Genomic DNA, 18541 nt, shown 5'->3' on the forward strand with positions numbered 1-18541 from the left:
GGAGCCGCGGACACGGCTCGGTGGCCGTGGCGCGCTCGTTCGAATTTATTGCGTATCCATATTCAGCGGGCCCGATCGTTTGCTCTGACGCGTTCATTGTCGCGAGCCACTCGTTGTTTCTCGCGAAACCAGTACACCGGGAACGGTTTACCGGGACGGAGAAGGTGAAAAAGGGACGAATGGAAAGAGGGAAGATGCTCGGGCAACGAGCATTGTCCCCGTGGTGTGCACGCGCGTTTTATCGATCCCTCCGTGAAAAACGCAGCGCGCGACACCGCGCCGCGTAAACGCCTCGCTTCCTTTCCTCTCCGTTCCGCCTCGCCGACTAAACGCGTGCGCGCGGAAAAAATTCGAGAACGATGCGTGTCTTAGGAAGCAGCGAGAATAGGTGTGCTGGAAAAAGCCGAGAATACGAGTAGACGCGCGTCGGGTACGAGGAATCGGGTGGCGAGGTACCGGCCATCCGGGCCGCGAAGAAGAGGGCCCCGGTAGGACGTGGTTGGAAGCTACGCCGTGTTTCCACGATTTATAGATCCGAAAAGGGAATCGGTTATCCTGTGGACACAGATGCGCCGCTGTTTGCACGCGAAGCATTTGTCACGCGTGTCCTGGCGAGAGAAAAGGGACCGGTGGACAGAGAGATGATGCCCTCTTTGCAACGAGGCCCAGCCGAGTCAATATTGACTGCAGGCCAGATTGATGGACCTTCCTCGCGTGTGTGTTTAGGCCTCGCGGCACTCACTTATGTTCCCACCCTGTGTGTCCTTCGTTAGTCCCTGTTTTGGGGCGCCCCCCTACGGGCCTTTCGGGAAACCCGCGTAAGACGCGGAACGGTAGCGAACCGGTTCCATCTTGCCTTGCATCGAAATTGGAAAACGACCACTAGCCGGTTACCCTATTCGCCACGTTTGCCGTCCTTTTTCTCCACGCCACTGACACCAATCCGCGTTATCTTAAATTGTTCCTGAGCGGCGACCACGAGATTTCCAGGAATTTCTCGCCAGTCGCTTCCAGTCGACTTTATTAGTCATGTCCTTGCCTCCGCGCTAAACCTATCACGACCGGTTGGTTAATTGGTTAAATGATTCGACGCTGCAAATGAAGTAGTCTGCGTCTACATGTCAGACGGAACGAGATAAGAATAGAGACAGATATCGAAGAATCGATTACACGAAGATGACTACGAGTCGTCGCCATGGAAGCGGTTGACAACGAGCTTTAGTTTTCAACATGTTCGTCACCGCGTCAGCCAGATATGCGTAACGGGTACGCTTCTGTGGGGGGCTCCTCATCCAAACATGGCTGACACTCTTCTTTTTTATTTATTTATTTACTTATTTCACGAGTAAACGCACTTTATAGAAGAGTAATACGGCAAGATAAAAATAATTTAAAAAAATAACAAGTAAAAATAAAACTAAAAGGGGCTCAATTATATACAGACTTTATACAGGAGGAAACATCGTTTGTTCTACATCATAAGTACGCAAAAGGTACGTAAAAGACTGCCAAGTACTGCAGTGCTATATCTTTTTCAAGTTAAATAAGATTTTCAGTTGGCTTTTTAAAGGGAATTTAATGGAATAAACAGTGGAATATAAATATAAGATATGCAACATAAAAATATTCAAAATGCACGCATTATACTATACTGTTTACTAATGCTGCTGAGCAGAAATGGAAGATTGTAAATAGGGTCCGTTGACCAACGTTTTAACGAGCGGTGTCTGTACTAGACCCATCCAAATTGTCAGTCCCATAACGTTCTGAGGCTTCGACAGTGGACAGGATTTGTGCCTTACGAGAAATTCAACCGAATCGCGCTAAATAAAGAACGTGTTAATTGAACGTTAATAAATGGACATTTTACAATTATTTTAACCGACGTCATATATCCTAGCCACGAAATTCTATTGCAGTTGAAAGAATAACACCGTGGAGTGCAAATATGTAGAGATGGGTTAACCCTTTCACTCCTGAATTACGAAGGGAGTAATAAACGTCCTGTCTTGGATTAATTTAACAAACTAATTTGAACAAAATTTCTCTTTTATCCTAAGAGATGGCACAGGACACTTTAGAACAGTTGGATTGCGTTCAGAACAAATTTTCTAGGCTCTAACAGCTTTCAAATCTATACACCCAGGTATTATAGTGTAACGTCATACAACGTCTGCAGGAGTGAAAGGGTTAATACTCTAGATATTTTAAACATTTCAGATGTATCAAACCCATTGGATCAGATATCTTTCCCACATAATAAATTTTCCAAAAATCGATCTCATTTACAAATTCATCGTGCCTTTCAAGTTCATTTGGAAACGCTTCGTAGGAAGCGCCAATGCTTTCGCAGGAAGCATCAAACTCGAACAGACTTCTGGGAAATCGCGAATTTAATTTACCGATACCTGTTTCGCATTATTATTGATCGATATACTTCCGCTTTGGTCTCTACGATCGATTCGCCGATCGCAAGCGTATCGCACCTCAAAATGTTTGCAGAATGCTCGATCGGGTAAACACGTAATGGACGAAGCTCACGTATGTTCTCAGAAACCGGTCTCCGAATTTCGTTAAAAAGGGAACGAAATATAACAGAAAGCTCGATACTCGTGTCGAGACACGAAATCGCCGATAACGCGAAACGATTTCGCACGCGGAAATTTTTCAAAATCGAAAAAGAACGTAACTTGCTTCCCAAGGAAAAATTAAAACAAAATTCCCAGAATCTCATACTCAGCGTTACACCCTTAAAAATTTAGCAACCTCGAAGGTACGCCAATACTGAAATACCCATAAATAATCCTGTGGAAAGACACCATGTGCCTGGAGAAGAATTTTCTTCCTCTAATGCGACACGATTTGGCACGCAGAGAATTTTCAAAATCGAAAAAGTACGTCACTCTCGCTTCCCAAGGAAAAATTAAAATAAAATTCCCAGAATCTCATACTCAGCGTAGCACCTTCGAAAATTTAGCAACCTCGAAGGTACACCAATACTGAAATATCCATAAAGAATCCTGTGGAAAGACACCATGTGCCTGGAGAAGAATTTTCTTTCTCTAATGCGACACGATTTGGCACGCAGAGAATTTTCAAAATCGAAAAAGTACGTCACTCTCGCTTCCCAAGGAAAAATTAAAACAAAATTCCCAGAATCTCATACTCCACGTAGCACCCTCGAAGATGCGCTAATACTGAAAGGCTCATTGAGAATTCCTTGGAAAGACACCACGTGAAAATTTTCCAAATCGAATAAACAAAATTGAAATAGAACATCACGTGTTTCCCAAACCAAAAATAAAATAAAATTCCCACAATCTCATATTCCGCGTACCACCCTCGAACAATTGGCCAATACTGAAAAACCCATGAAGAATCCCGTGGAAAGACACGGTGTGCCTGGGGAAGTGGTCTCACGGAGAACTGCCCCTCTCTCTACTGCGGGGCCCCGAATGTAAACGAAATCTGATAAACCGTGAAATCGTTCGTTCTCACGGGGTTTCTCGGTGGCCGGCGGTAGCTGGCGGTATCTGGCTAAATTAATTCGCTCCTCCTTTACTAATCGTTACGCTTCTTCGCACTAGAGGCGCTGCTGTGCGCGGGCCGAAGGACGGCGTTATCGGATCGGGGCGAAACGGGGGTTGCGATCCGGGGGCCGGGACAATCGCGCTGCCCGACACGGAAGGAGGTTAAAGGGCGACGGAAGAGGTTTGCACGCGTTCCGACAAAAGCGAGCAAGCGGTATCGCGGGCCCGGTTCGGGTCTCTGCGGAGGATCGGCCATCCGACACCCAGGTTTCGCCGTAAAGCGATTAACGGGCGTGAGTGGCGTTATCGGAAGAACGATACAATGGCGCATCCGGCGTCATTTGCTAACCCCGTCAGTCGAACGATACCGGTATACGAGCGTCTCTCTACGCATTGTCGCGCGATATACTTTCGTCCTCGTCGGCATGATCGTATTCTCCTTACATCCAGACCCGTAGCGGGCCCTCTGCCTCGATCTCTATTTATTAAACATACACACAGCCGTGCCCAGCTATTACGCGATACCGGCTTATCGCGGGGAAAAGAGTTACTTTGTAATCTCCGAGCAGCGTGTTAGATGTTGCCCCGCGAGAAACAAAACTCGAGACGCTATTCCTGCCGTCCGGATCGCGCTCGGTTTTTCTCCATCCTTTGCCGATTTACCAATCCGAAGTGTCGATAAGGGAAATTTCTTTCGTTAGTATATAGACGCCTGTGTGGTCTTCTGGTATTATCGTTTTTCCAGCCTCCAGATTTCGGTCGACGTTTATTGACTTACGTCCAAGTTAACTCCCTTCGTGGGTGAGGATGGTGATAACGAATGGAAATTCGATCGAATTCGCTACGAAGGTATTTATGTTTTGGTACTATGTAAATATTAGAATGACCATATTTAATTTTTCCAAGTGATTTTCTATTCTAGTGAAATCAAGGGAACGTGAGTTCCTATTGCAAAGATTGCACGCACGGGGTCTTCGAAGGCAGAAAATATCGCCAACTGCTCGCGACAATGTTCCATCGAATTCGCTACGAAGGTAATTATGTAAATATTAGGACGACTATATTTAATTTTTCCATGTGATTTTCTATTGTGGCGAAATCAAGGGAACGTGAGTTCCTATCGCAAAGATTTCACGGGGCATTCGAAGCAAAGAAAATATCTGCTTTGACAACATTGACAAGTGCTCGCGACAATATTGTATCAAATTCGCTACGAAGGTAACTATCTAAATGTTAGAACAACTATATTTAATTTTTCCATGTGATTTTCTATTGTGGCGAAATCAAGGGAACGTGAGTTCCTATCGTAAAGATTTCACGGGGCATTCGAAGAACAGAAAATATCTGCTTTGCTTTGAGAATATCGCGAAGTGCTCGTGACAATGTTCCATCGAATTCGCTGCGAAGGTAACTATGTAAATGTTAGAACAACTATATTTAATTTTTCCATGTGATTTTCTATTCTAGAACGTGACTTCGTATCGCAAAGATTTCACGGAGCATTCGAAGAACAGAAAATATCTGCTTTGCTTTGAGAATATCAAGTGCTCGTGACAATGTCCCATCGAATTCGCTGCGAAGGTAACTATGTAAATGTTAGAACGACTATATTTAATTTTTCCAAGTTATTTTCTACTCTAGTGAAATAAGGGAACGTGAGTTCCTATCGCAAAGATTTCAGGGGGCATTCGAAGCAAAGAAAATATCTTCTGTGCTTTGAGAATATCGCCAAGTGCTCGCGACAATGTTCGATAGAATTCGCTACGTAGGTAACTATGTAAATGTTAGAACGACTATATTTAATTTTTCCAAGTGATTTTCTATTTTAGTGAAATCAAGGGAATGTGACTTCGTATCGTGAAGATTTCACGGGGCATTCGAAGGCAGAAAACATCGCCAAGTGCTCGCGACAATGTTCCATCGAATTCGCTGCGAAGGTAACTATGTAAATGTTAGAACAACTATATTTAATTTTTCCGAGTGATTTTCTACTCTAATAAAATCAAAGGAACGTGAGTTCCTAGCGCAAAGATTTCAGGGGGCATTCGAAGCAAAGAAAATATCTGCTTTGCTCTAAGAATATCTCGAAGTTCTCGCGACAATGTTCCATCTTTCGAAGGAAACGAGGACGCGACTTTGTATCGCATAGATTTCACTGGATATTTACCGACGCTAAAAGTACCGACATGTACGGTGTAACAAAATATATTACACACGAATGATAATCATTGAGGCGATACGATGAAGATAAATAAATATATGTCGTCACGTTTTTATCTGCGTGGAAGTCAACACGATTCTTGTCAAACGCTGACGTAAAATGTTTTCTTCCTCCGTGCTTCCTACGCGTGCGATGAAAACGAACATCGTGTTGAATAAAATATAGATCAATAGAACGAAGACTCGATGAACAATGTTGGTAAGCTTGAAAAAAACCAAATCAAACGATTTGACAAAAAATTCCGACATCGACAGCGCGAGAGTTAATGACAGATTCTCACAAGCCTGTTGTAATTATATGGAAATGGAAAAGAAAATTCCAATGCACGTGTATTTAACACTGCAACTACCAATTCGATAAAAACTGGTCTTGGAATTTTCCACTTTGCGATTACCAAAAAAATATACCTACTTTTTCACGACTCGCATATCGTAGCATTAAAATTACTATCATATATAGCGTTTTGGGTAGCCATTAACACCAATCGTACCAAATGACTCTTTTCAAAATTTACTTTACAAATTGTACATTCTTTATTATTTCTTTCGTTCATCTGACTTTCTGTAAATTCCTAAATTATCTGATTGTTTAATTTCTCGTTTTCCATTTTTCTTTTAATTTATTTTTTAGCGAGAAAAATTCTTTGCATGTCTTACGTTCCAGGAGGGTTCGTTTGACCCCTTATGGTAAAAATAGGTATAGTGTTAAGTTATAGTATAACTTATAGTATAAAAATAGGTATAGTGGTACGTCTACTGTTAAACAAATAATTCACGTTCATCATTCTGTTATTTTAGAGATTCAGAGCTAAAGAATTGACAGGCTTATATGTCTGAATTTGAAGATTCGATCAAGGAGTCTCAAACATCCACCAATACCAACATCAATTTCCCAATTTTCTCATTCCCTTGTTCATCCTCCTAAACCAAATCCAGAATACTTTTGTATTTAATCTGTCAAGTATCCCACTTGACACTGCCACGAAGGGTCATTTGAGTATAAGGAACTTAATGGCATCATTAATTGTTAATTATCTCAAATTTTATGTATGTTTAATTTAGATGCATCTCATGTATCTTTGAGGTACCGTAATTTTTTGAAACAGGAGCAGCACGAGTACTTTTACGGTCACCACAACTGTTTGAACAAAATTTTTATTAATGTTAACCGCTTCTACCAATCCTTAAATTTTTTCTGTTCACACACTCATTTTAAGAAGCACAGTATATTGTATCTTTCATCAGCCAACAACAACTCTATATGACTCTGTACTGTCTTATTATTTTTCTTGTTACCAAAGGGTTATAAGATAAATAAATGAGATAAATAAATAAATTTGACCCCCCATGGTAAGAATAGGTGTGTGTAAAATACCGGTAAGTTTAGTAAATCCTTGGAACTCGAGAGGAACCCTTATTCGCCATTTGATAAAGCTTCAAAGATCGGTATTAATTAATATGTCAAATTTAACCCTTTGCACTCGAGAGACGCCCTTCATTCCCCATTTGATAAAACTTCGAAGATCTATATTAATTAATACGTCAAATTTAAGATAAAGTAACAATGAGCGAACTGTCGAAATCCCTTATTTATTGTTCAAAACAATATCGTCAGCTTTGTAGCAGAAAATCTTTGAATTCCTACTTTTCTTTAGTCAAAAAATCGTCGAGTGCAAAGGGTTAACCCATTGGAGACGGCGATATTTTTTCGAACACGGTCCCCAGGAGCGACTACTGAGAATAACTGATAAATGCTCATTGTTATTATTACACACACGGTGTGCAACCGGTCTTATAACCTCGGAAATCAATTGTACGCACGGTGTGTAATCGGTCTCGAATGGGTTAAGGGATCGGTAGGTAATTCTAACATCGACTCTTTCCAAATTCAACATTCAGGAAAAAAATTCAATGTACCTATACATTTCAACGTAATAACGATATCGAAAAATCTGTCTAAAGTTGGCGAGGGAATTTGCCAGCTTGCGGTAAAATCGAGACGCCATTCCGAAATAGGAGCGCGGCCCGCACCTAAACACCTCTAACAACGTCAATTACCAGAAAACCTACTTCGCTCTCGGGAATGGAGTTTGGCGCAGTGCTAACAACCACGTGGCCATTTTCCTCTCCGGTTGTACAAGCTCGTATCTCGAGCGGCAAAAATTCGCAGCGACACGAATCGTAGCCAGCCGGGAACGGCCGCGGGACCGCTAAGGGTTAAACGATCTCGGAATCCAGAGGTAGACAGACGGGGAAACGGCTGGAACAGGAAAGTCACGGGACACCGAATTCGTAATGGTTCGTTTACAAGCGGGCCCCGCGGAATTTATTGCGCCGCACGCGAACACGTACACACGCGCGGACACGTACGTACGCGGCGCTGAGATCGGTGGTCGCGAACCAATGATTTATACCGTGAGAAAGATTAGGCATTCGCGGCTGAACCCTTCCCTCGCGATCGCGTACACCGCACTACCGTTACACGCGCGCGGAAAACGTGTGCGCGTCTCTCTGCAGCACGGATAAAACGGCAACGACTCCCGTAAGGACAATTTCAATAAATTATCCGGCTGCCGCGCGCGCGAACGATCAGAGATCGCCGCGCGTCTCTCGCCTTTCCTCGAATGCCTCGAACACCGATTACACACCGATCTCTCTACCCCCGGTGTACCTCCGCTGCATTCCCGTTCCACGGCTTCCGCTGAATCTGCATCGACGCCTCGTCGCCGAGCGTCGAGAATGCATGGAACGACGTTTCCACCCTGTAAAAACTGATCGAACACTCCAGAGAGAGAGTCCTCGCGGGACGGAGCCCATTGTTCCTCCTCGGACCTCGGACTCGAGCTACCAGAGGGCAGCACGGTGCGCCCCGCCATTTTAAACGCTGCGCGGCAGCAGGAAGCACCGAGATGGTTCCGACTAGAGGGTTTTCGTCTCCTGTATGATACTCGCGATTCGTTTGGATGACACTATGATTGGATGGTTTTAGAATTCTTGGGGGACAAGGGGGATAGGGGTCGGCGTTGGGACAGTTCTCGTTTTCGGAGAGATAAAGCGGATGAAGAACGAGCGCGTGGGTTCTCCGTGGTATCGATGAACTCTTCGGGGAAGGGGTTCGCGTGTTGGTATTAGAATGTCCCGAGATCGTTAAGTTGTCAAGAGAGTCTATCCTTCGCTTAATCTCCGCGGGCAATGAAGACATCCCGTAGATTAAATACGCGGAGTTATAAAATAATCTAGCCTCGGCTGAACGATTTCTTTGTGGATCGAGCCTAGCTTTCCTCGAATCCCCTAATTACTATTCGAAAAGATACGCGTATAACGCAGAGCCGCGACACGGAGAGGTCTTTTTATGCGACGCAACTTCTTCCAGCTACGGCGAGATAAAGCTTTACAAGGAACGTTAACTTCGCGTGTACGATTGACATCGACGAGCGTGCGCGCTCCAACCGCGAATGGTCCGCTTCCCGACCCCTTATCTGCCGATTCTACGTAGCGGTATCGACAGCAGCGGAATCGAAGCGGAAGAGAGAGGGAGAGAGGAGAGAGCAGGTTTCATAAGGCTAATCGCGAACGATAAAGACCGACTGATTTATCGACGGCGACAATTGGACCGAGCTGTGTGTCGAAACGTAACCGAACCGCCGGAAGTCTCAGGGGCATAGTGACCGTCAAGCAGCAACAATGTTCCTGTCACAACGTCGCGCGCATGGCTCCTTGCACGCGTTGCGCACGCACGCACGCAAAGGTGTCGTGTGCGTGTCCTGCGAAATACACTACGCCGTTTCTTCTGGAGAAAGACTACCGGGGGATGAGATAGGGGTGCGTTGGTCTCGAGATAACACGACTAGCCTCGTGACGGAACAACACCGAGCGAATGAACTTCTAAGAAAACTGGATCGAGACGAGGAAGACGAAGAAGTCGAAGAAGATGAAGATGACAAAGAAGTCGAAGGCGAGGAACACGAAGTAGACGAAGAAGTAGAAGAAGACGAAGAGGACGAAGAAATCAAAGAAGATGAAGAGGACGAAGAAATCAAAGAAGATGAAGAGGACGAAGACATCAAAGAAGACGAAGAGGACGAAGAAGACAAAGAAGACGAAGAGGACGAAGAAGACAAAGAAGACGAAGAAATCAAAGAAGACGAAGAGGACGAAGAAGCCAAAGAAGACGAAGCCGTCGAAGACCTCGGAGTAGACAAAGATAAAGAAGTCAAAAGAGATGAAGAAAACAAAGAAGATGAAGAAGTTGAAGTCGTCGAAGACCTCAAAGAAGACGAAGCCGTCGAAGACCTCGGAGTAGACAAAGATAAAGAAGTCGAAGACTTCGAAGTAGACGAAGAACATGAAAAAGACGAAGAAGACAAAGAAGTCAAAGAAGACGAAGAAGTCGACGCCGTCGGAAATCTCGAAGAAAACGAAGAAGACAAAGAAAACGAAGTCGTCGAAGAAGGCGAAGAAGATTGGGCACGAAAAAAGGGTAGAAGAGACAAAATAAGAGAGTAAAGCGGGAGAGAGCATATGGTCCAGTGAATGAATAAGAGAGAATGGACTAGAAAGGAGAGAAAAGGGGGGTAGAACTGGGTGAAAGGTAGCGAAGAACGCGAGAGAGAGAGAGAGAGAGAGAGAGAGAGAGAGAGAGAGAGAGAGAAAGAGAGAGAGAGGGAGAGGATCCTCCGATCGGAAGGAAGAAGAGACCCTGGGCGCGGAAAGAAAAGAGAGAGGTCCGCGAGCGTGCGAGAGTGAATGAATGCGAGCGGAGAGACGGGGAGAAGAAGCGGAAGAGGAAGAGGAAGAAAGAGGGAAAGAAAGAGGGAAAGAAAGGGAAGGACGGTGGAAGAGAGCGAGGGCGGCGGATCTGAGTCAGCTCGATCGGATCGAGTAGCGCCGAGTCAGCGAGCGAAGAAACAGCGCTAACTGCCGGGCGCAAACTACTACCGGAGATCGTATCTATATACCAACGTATCGTGCCGCGGCGCATCGCGCTGCCAACTTGCAATAATATGGCCATTCATAATTTTTACACGGCCATCGTCATTCAGGAATCCGCTCGCGGTCGTCGTCGCGCTGTACTCGTCGCGCGGACGCGCATTCCGATGGAGCTTGGAAACGCGGCCGAATTTTCTTTCCCCGCCGCCACGCTCCGGCGCTCCAGTCCCGCGCGGATTACGCAGGCCGCGCAATTCCGCGAATTCCACGCTGGCCCGACTCACACCATTCGACTGCCCGCGGAGGGCGTCACGAGGGGCGGCCACGAAGGTAATTTTGCGGCGAGCTTGCGCTATCATCGCGAGCTCGACGAGACCCGGCCGCCTTTTCGCGCTTTCGTCCAGCAACCACGTTTCGCACCCAAGACAATGCGGATTTGCTATCAATTTTACAGGGAAATTTACAGGGAATTTTACGGGAAGCCGATGATCTGCCAAACAGATACTAGGACGTATTCATGACATATGTTCTGGGTAATAAGTGGAAGCGAGGACCACGCGTGCTGGACGATGATTCACGATTGAGAACCATTCATAAACTCCAGTGATTAATTCCGCTTCCGAATTTTTATAAATCATAGGTTCAAAGTAGATGGTACTTGATCCATGATTTATTTTCCAGATTCTAACCATTTTTGCTCGACCATATTTTTACTAAAGAAGGGTACGAGTTGATCAATTTTCTGCTGTAAAACTGACGATATTTATTGAGTACTATATAATTAATACGTAGAATTATTTAATTTCGGTACCTCCCACATTGTTATATTATTTTTAATTTTATATATTAATTAATATCGAGCTTTGCAATTTTATCAAATAACGACTGAAGGGTGCCCCTCGAGTGCAAAGGGTTAAATTAATACCTGGTCTTTGGGTTTCGGAATTTAATTATTTGGCGAATGGGGGATTTTATAAGGAACTTTTCGACGTGAACTAATCGTGTATCGAATATTTGTCCAAATTTTTGTCGTAATGACAAAATGATAGAATTTTTCTCCTCTCTCTCTTGAATTATTGGGTTGGCAAGAAAGTAATTTCGGTTTGTATCAGTAAATAATGTTATGCTTGTTTATTAGTTATTCTTTTGTCAATGTTAGAATTTTTTTCTTTTCAGATGTGGTAGTCGATACCTTTAGGTTGCTATTTCGTGAAATTCCGTGTAATTTCGTTTATAACTGTCAGTTCACGGTCAGTCTTATCATGGAGTGCAAGAATAAGCATTTTCGACACATTTTACTTCTTTATTTTCATAAAGGCAAGAATGCGGCTGAGGCTCACAAAGAGGTATGAGAAGTTTATGGCGTTGATCGTTTAAAAGAACGCACGTGTCAGAATTAGTTTAAAAAATTTCGTTCTGAAGATTTTTCACTGAAAGATACCTACAACGTTCTGGTCGACCTTCTGAGATTTACGCACTTGGTTAAGTTGTTTGCAGATAAGGACCAGAAATTCTATGGGCGCTGGATCATGAAGTTACCAGAAAGATGGCAAAAGGTCATCGAATAGAATGGAAGATATTTGACCGATTAAAATTTTATTTACTGTATAGAAAAAATTGAGTTTTATTTCACACTAAAAAACCGAAAGTACTTTCTTGCCAACCCAATATTATTATCTTGAAAAAGTACAGGATTGTATAAGTTTGCATAATTAGAATGCGGAAAGGACATTCTTAAAGTAAATTTTGACCATTGACTATCACTATTGTTTCGTACATAAGAGGAAGAAAAATGGCTACTATTATCTATTGTCCAACCTAATAAAACGAAACGATAAGAACACGATAATCGGGGTAAAAGGGCCAATCTCGAGAGCCTCAGCTCCCCCAAAGAGCTCCTCGAACGTGTCCACCTTCGCGCCGATATTTATACAAGCGAGTACATAAAAACTCCGGAGTACGATTACCTTATTTACGAACGTCGGTAACATCTGTCCTTTCGACTTCCACTTTCTTCGCACAGCTACACAGAGCTCGCGAGATTAGCGCATTCGAGTGGTTATCCCCATAGCTGACAATCTCGAGATCAAAATTAACCGCGATACCGAGAATTACTCGATCGTTCGATTCCTCCATCTTGCCTCTCGCGCCTTCCTCAGCGACATCTCGCGTTCCGCCGAAAATACGCGGCGTATTAAGAAAGAGACACGAACATGGCGGAGAGGCAACCGGGATCGTTACTTCAATTAGACCCAGTGACGCAGATTAGCGATATGAATTCGTTCTAAATTTAACCCCTTGCACTCGGCCACTTTTTCGTGACGGAAAAATAGTAATTCGAAGACTTTCTGCCATAATGTCGACGATATTTTTAAAACGGTAAAGAATCATTCTACTTCGACTTACTATTGCACACACCTTAGGGTAATTTTAAATTCGATATATTAATTAACGTGGATCCGAAACGATTCACGAAAAATTCCACGTTTACAACGTATTCCGCGAATTTGTAAGGAGGATCTGTGAAGATTTCTATCTCCATCGAAAAATTCTCGATTGGTGTATCATTGGCAGTACGAATCCATGACGAGTGTAATGACAACGATGATAGAAAATGCAGATAGAAATGAGAAATTTTCTTAATCCTTTCGTTTCGAATGCCAGAAATATAGACGGCGTCCACGCGATGACTGCTGGGTACAGGCACCTCATATATCTGGCATCCAAATGATGTATATACAAGTACGATCTGTATACGATTGTTGTATTCAAACAATGGTTGCTATTTAACCCTTTGGACTCGAAGATTTCGTCGTTGTGAAGATGCAATTCGAAGCTCTGTTTAGATTTTTGCAAGTCACTGATACTCTTTATGCTAAAATTGAAAAAAGAAAATTGTGAACTTGCGTGAGAAACGAACGAACAAAATAATTCTATTTCGATGTCCTTAATATAATTATCATCACTCATTATTAAAACAAACGGTGACTGAGAGTCACCTCTCGAGTGCAAAGGGTTAAGACTTAGAAAAACGTACAGAAATATACAGAATATACAGAAATCACACGCAGTGTGCATATTTCTGACACACGTTTCTGTTCAGTGACAGTGCTTTGGCGAATTGCACTGCCGAAACGAAAGAGTTAAGAATACGATTAAATGGCGACTGAGGGTGCAAAGGGTTAACCCTGCCACTGTCGCCATAGTCATTTTCGCCCATAGCTGACAATAATGACATAAAACAGTCCTCCACTTAACGCGAGGGTCCTAGGACCGCAACAACGGGCACATATTTGTGTTTCTCGACCATAGTACACATTTATGCGTTCCTGGGACCTATCACTTGTTTTCCTCCAACACATATATGCATTCTTAAGCCAAACTGATGGCTTCCACAAAACGCACATAGGTTTCCAAACATTCGCAAAGGGTTAATGCACGTGTTGTCCGTTACCTCCGCGAGAGACGGTTCCTCGAGGGTGCCCACCGCGAATTTTTCCGTCCAAAATTGAAACCCCAAAATTATTCTCGCGACGAGGATATTCCCGATTTTCCTCACAAAGGCGTTGTACTCGCGCGAGCAAAGATATATCGCGAATTCCACCTGCGAGTGTCCCGATCGAGGAAATTCGAATGGAGACCTCGCGCAGATGGGGACGTCAGCCTGGTCCTCGAGGAACTTCCGTTTAGTTCAACTTGGAGGCGAAATTCGAACGGCTCTCCGACTGGGAATCGAGGTGCACAGCGAAAGTCGGTGTCGAACACACCTGAACGCGCTTTACGGTTATTAATGATAAGTTTACACGCTGTGCGTGTCGCACGTATTTATGGCCGGCAGTTTCCTCGACGAGCGCAACCGCTTGTTACATCATCGGCGCAGCGCAAATGCCAACCGCGCTGATATTAGCCGCAATAAGAGAATCGGACGTCAATTAACGAGTTATTGTTTACCAGACGATCAGCGCGGGAGAAACGGGAGGAAAATGGAGAGAGGAGAAATATATGGAAGAGATCGACGACCGAAACTAGGCTTCGCGAACGATGGAACAAAGTATATGCGAGAGCTTATCGTCGATTTTTAGCCTGGCTATGACATAATTACGATAAGCACAGCGCCGCGCACACGCTCTTCGAGAAAGTGGCGTTTGATGATTCAACCTCCCTCTCTGTCCTCATCCCTCTCCGAGTGTTGCCCAGAAATTGAATCCTGCGATTACGATACTACTCCTATGTGGTGTCATAAACGATGCGCGCGGAGCGTCGCGATGATTAACGTGCAAAGATGACGGGCAACGGGAATTCGAAAGAAAAGTGTGTCAACGATAAAACAACAACCGTGACTAAAGTGCTTGCTTGTTTATTTAACTCTGTTATAAGTGGAGTAATACTCATAGATAATAGACCATTAATTTTTATCGGCACTTAAACAATATGATACGCAAACGATTCCACTGCGCGCCCCGTGTGCTTCGCTTACAGACGACATTATCGATTGCTACTCCGAATTGTCGGTCGCGTGAAAAATTGCTCCCTTTCAAACGCGTTATTTTATCCTGCTAGATAAACTGCCTCGCTCCGTGCACACTTCACGCGACCGCTTTCGTGTACAAAGTTGTACGACAATGTCTGTCAATGGACAACCACGGAAGAGAAATACGCTAATTTATTTGCCAGACATTGCCAACCCCGAGTCTGAATCCGAATTCGGCACTTCGGGAAATTTCCAGGATTCGATGATGATCATTGTCGGTCCAGAAACACGAAGAGGATCGACAGTATGGCGTTGTGCGAAAAGGAAGAATTTAGGGGGTAAAAAGGGGGCGCTCGAATCGCGATTTCGAAGACGCGTCGTGACCGCAGAGCATGCAACGGGGCACATCGTGGCAAAAAGCTGGTCGATGGTAAGACGAGATAATTATTCTAGCCGGGCGCAAGCTCTTCGATCATTTCGGAACGTTGCTTTAGGCGTGGCAACACATGTTCTCAGCTCGGCGCTATGCACAGTGCATAGGTATGCAACGTACACCTATATGCAACATGTCAGGACACGTGGTACCGAATCTCTCAGGCTTGCCAACGGCTATCCATTTTCGCAACGAACAAGATCCCACGCTACAAATTATCCGTTGCGGTCATGGAACCGAAATGAATCGGTGCAGCGACTAATTGCGCTTCCCACTCGTCGCCATTTTCGCGGATAACTCATTTAAAACCGCGCGCGCGAGGAAATTCGAAAATTCCACGCGTGCCACGTATCAAGTTCGCGTTTCTCGCGGGCGGTTTCCACCACAGCGCCATCTCTGCGTCTCGCGTTCCTCGCGTGCACATTTATCCTGTTCGCGATTTCGCGGATAACACACGGTGTCACGATTGTCATCTCCCGAATGATTTGCGAAAGCTTGTTCACGCCTCTGATCGAGGTGTTCGATTTAGATAGACGAGATAAGGAGAGTGCATTAAGAAATTGATTTCACGACGCACGAAATTCGAGCGCCATATTACGTGCCGAAATTGCCGCAGCGCCACCTCTGTGCGCCGCGAGTCCCACGCAACTCGTCACAAGCTCGCTCTGCTTTCCTTCTTTTCCCAAATTCCCGTACTTGGAAAGCACGCCGCGATAACGCTAATTTCGCGCTAATTCCTCGAGCATTTTCTACGCTAATATCCGGAGAGATCATAACCGGGTAATTTCGGTGTGATAAAGACATTAAGATCGGGGAAATCCCGAGGAGAAGTTGAAAACGTATGCAATTTCGTTAATAGCCTCCGCCAACGAAATCAAGCAACGCTCGTAACTCCGAAAGGGGGAGGGGGGACGAAGAGAGCCAGCTTCCTCGACAGCTCGTAAAGGCGCATCCGCAACGGCAGGGACGATATCCGCTTTCGCGGTGAATAGTGAACGCGCATAAACGATTCGCTGGCCGGTTAGCCTGGCGAGTCACACACGAGAAGAAACAGATAGACACAAATAGGTGAGGCTTTTGACCGCTGAATACATTTGACTTTCAAACGGTTGAAATTATATCCGGATTCATACATCTACCCGCTCAACGACAACGACTATGCCTCGCGAACCGTGTACTTGCCGTTTCTTTCAGACGTCCGGCGTTTAACGTTGAAATATACGCGCACTTGTCACGAATATTTCAATACAGCCATTTTTCCAATTACTCTGGTTATCGAGTGGCGAACGGCTTTGCTTTGCGATTTAACTCGTCGATACTCGTAATTTCGCGGATAAAAATGCAGCCAGGTAAATTGCCTTGTAGTCGATCAAATATCGTATTGCACAACGACGTGTGACGATAGCCTCGACGTAGGCAACGGGATTTTCGATCGATGGTTTCGCGATGGAGCGATTAGATGCCAATGACGTCACAGATAAAGAGGAAAAATAAAAACGTTCGTTACTCGCTACGTTTCTTATTATAATGCAAACGATTAAAATAGTTTGTAAACATGTTTTGCTTCTGTCCTCCCACTAACTTTTCCCACTGCCACGCGAATTACGCACGTTTTCTATTACGTTTCCGTGACACACACGTTCGTTCCACGGAACGAAAACCGCGCGAGATTCGAAAAAATACCCTCGATCGGTATCGAACGGCGAGGTAACGCGGTCCACGAACCGGCCGATAGATTTCAGTTACGTCGCGCTGATTGATGTCGTCGAAAGACATCGATTCGAAGGTACATCCATCACCGTGAGATAATCGTGTCACTCGGCCGCATCGCGAAACTACGCGTGTAAAAAGGGATAGATTCCGAGGGGAAAATGCGAGTAAGCGGGAATGCGACGAGGGCTCACCTGTAGATTTGGTGATCCTCGAAAAGAGAACTGTGACATGATGTGTCGGCCACTCAGGGCCGTGATGGTCGGGCGCCGCTACGCGATCATCCTTCCAAACCGTGGCATCTGTCGCAGTCTCACCCAGTCACGGAGCAACAAATATCGGATCACTTTTGTCTTTTTCCCTCCGTATCCCTTTTCAAGAATTTCCTGTTTTCACCACGTGGCACGACACGGGGAGGAAAAAAGAGTCGCAATGATGCAATAGTTGGTCGGAGAACCAGAGCGAGTCACAAACGACGAAAGAGCGGAAAAAAAACCGGAGAGAAATTTTTCACTGTAGATGCGTGAACTCGCGCACGTTTTATTGCACTGTCTAGTACCCGACTGTACTCGACCCTGAAGGCGGTCTCCGGTCGTATACACTCGCACTGTCACAGACGCAGGCACAAAGAGGCAGGGACCAGTTTTCCGACCTCCGACCACAACGCAGTCGTGTAGATGACACTGTCGGCTTCGGGACTCGTTCACGACCAGCACAGACCGACGATGACAACCGTAAGTCAACGAGAGAGAACAGTTCACACTAGTCACTGCTGCATACCGACCGAGATCGAGGCGATCGTTTTGTCCAGACTGCAGAGATGACGCGACACGAGCCGAAACCGGCAAACCGTAAACTAATTACGACGATACGAACACGCCACACGATTGCGCGTATTATACGTGCCCCGGTGGATGATTCTCTAACTCACGCCGTTGATCCGATCGACGCGCCAGCTATGATCGGTCGCGACTATCCTCCGAATCGTCGTTTCTTTTCGACGGAATCCAGTCCTCCGCTCAGCGGTTAGGAAGGCGGAGGTACATAAGTGCGAGTGCGAAGAAGAAAGCGCGATGTAGAGAGAGAGGAAATGAGAAAGCGAGACGGAATAGAGGGAGGAGCGAGCGAGAGGAAGCGCTAGAGGGACGGACAAGAGGCGAAACGAGAGATAGAGAGGGAGAGAGTGGTAGGTCGAGAACTCGAGCGATGGTGACGGAGAGACGTTCGTGAAAAAGGAAAGGCGAGGAT

The 18541-nt window shown here is 45.1% G+C and overlaps 1 protein-coding gene across 1 annotated transcript in view; it reads right to left on the reverse strand.

Annotated features, from left to right (window-relative positions):
- The window catches only part of mirr (iroquois-class homeodomain protein mirror), a 59558-nt gene extending 41960 nt beyond the window's left edge, over window positions 1-17598 (reverse strand). Inside the window, 1 exon segment of the mRNA XM_017904337.1 lies at window positions 17488-17598. Within this exon segment, the coding sequence (XP_017759826.1) occupies window positions 17488-17526 (39 nt within the window). The 5' untranslated portion in view covers window positions 17527-17598.
- Between the last annotated feature and the right edge of the window lie 943 nt (window positions 17599-18541).

This window comes from Eufriesea mexicana, unplaced genomic scaffold (genome assembly GCF_001483705.2).
Source record: "Eufriesea mexicana isolate 0111107269 unplaced genomic scaffold, ASM148370v2 scaffold2917, whole genome shotgun sequence".
Classification (NCBI taxonomy): domain Eukaryota; kingdom Metazoa; phylum Arthropoda; class Insecta; order Hymenoptera; family Apidae; genus Eufriesea; species Eufriesea mexicana.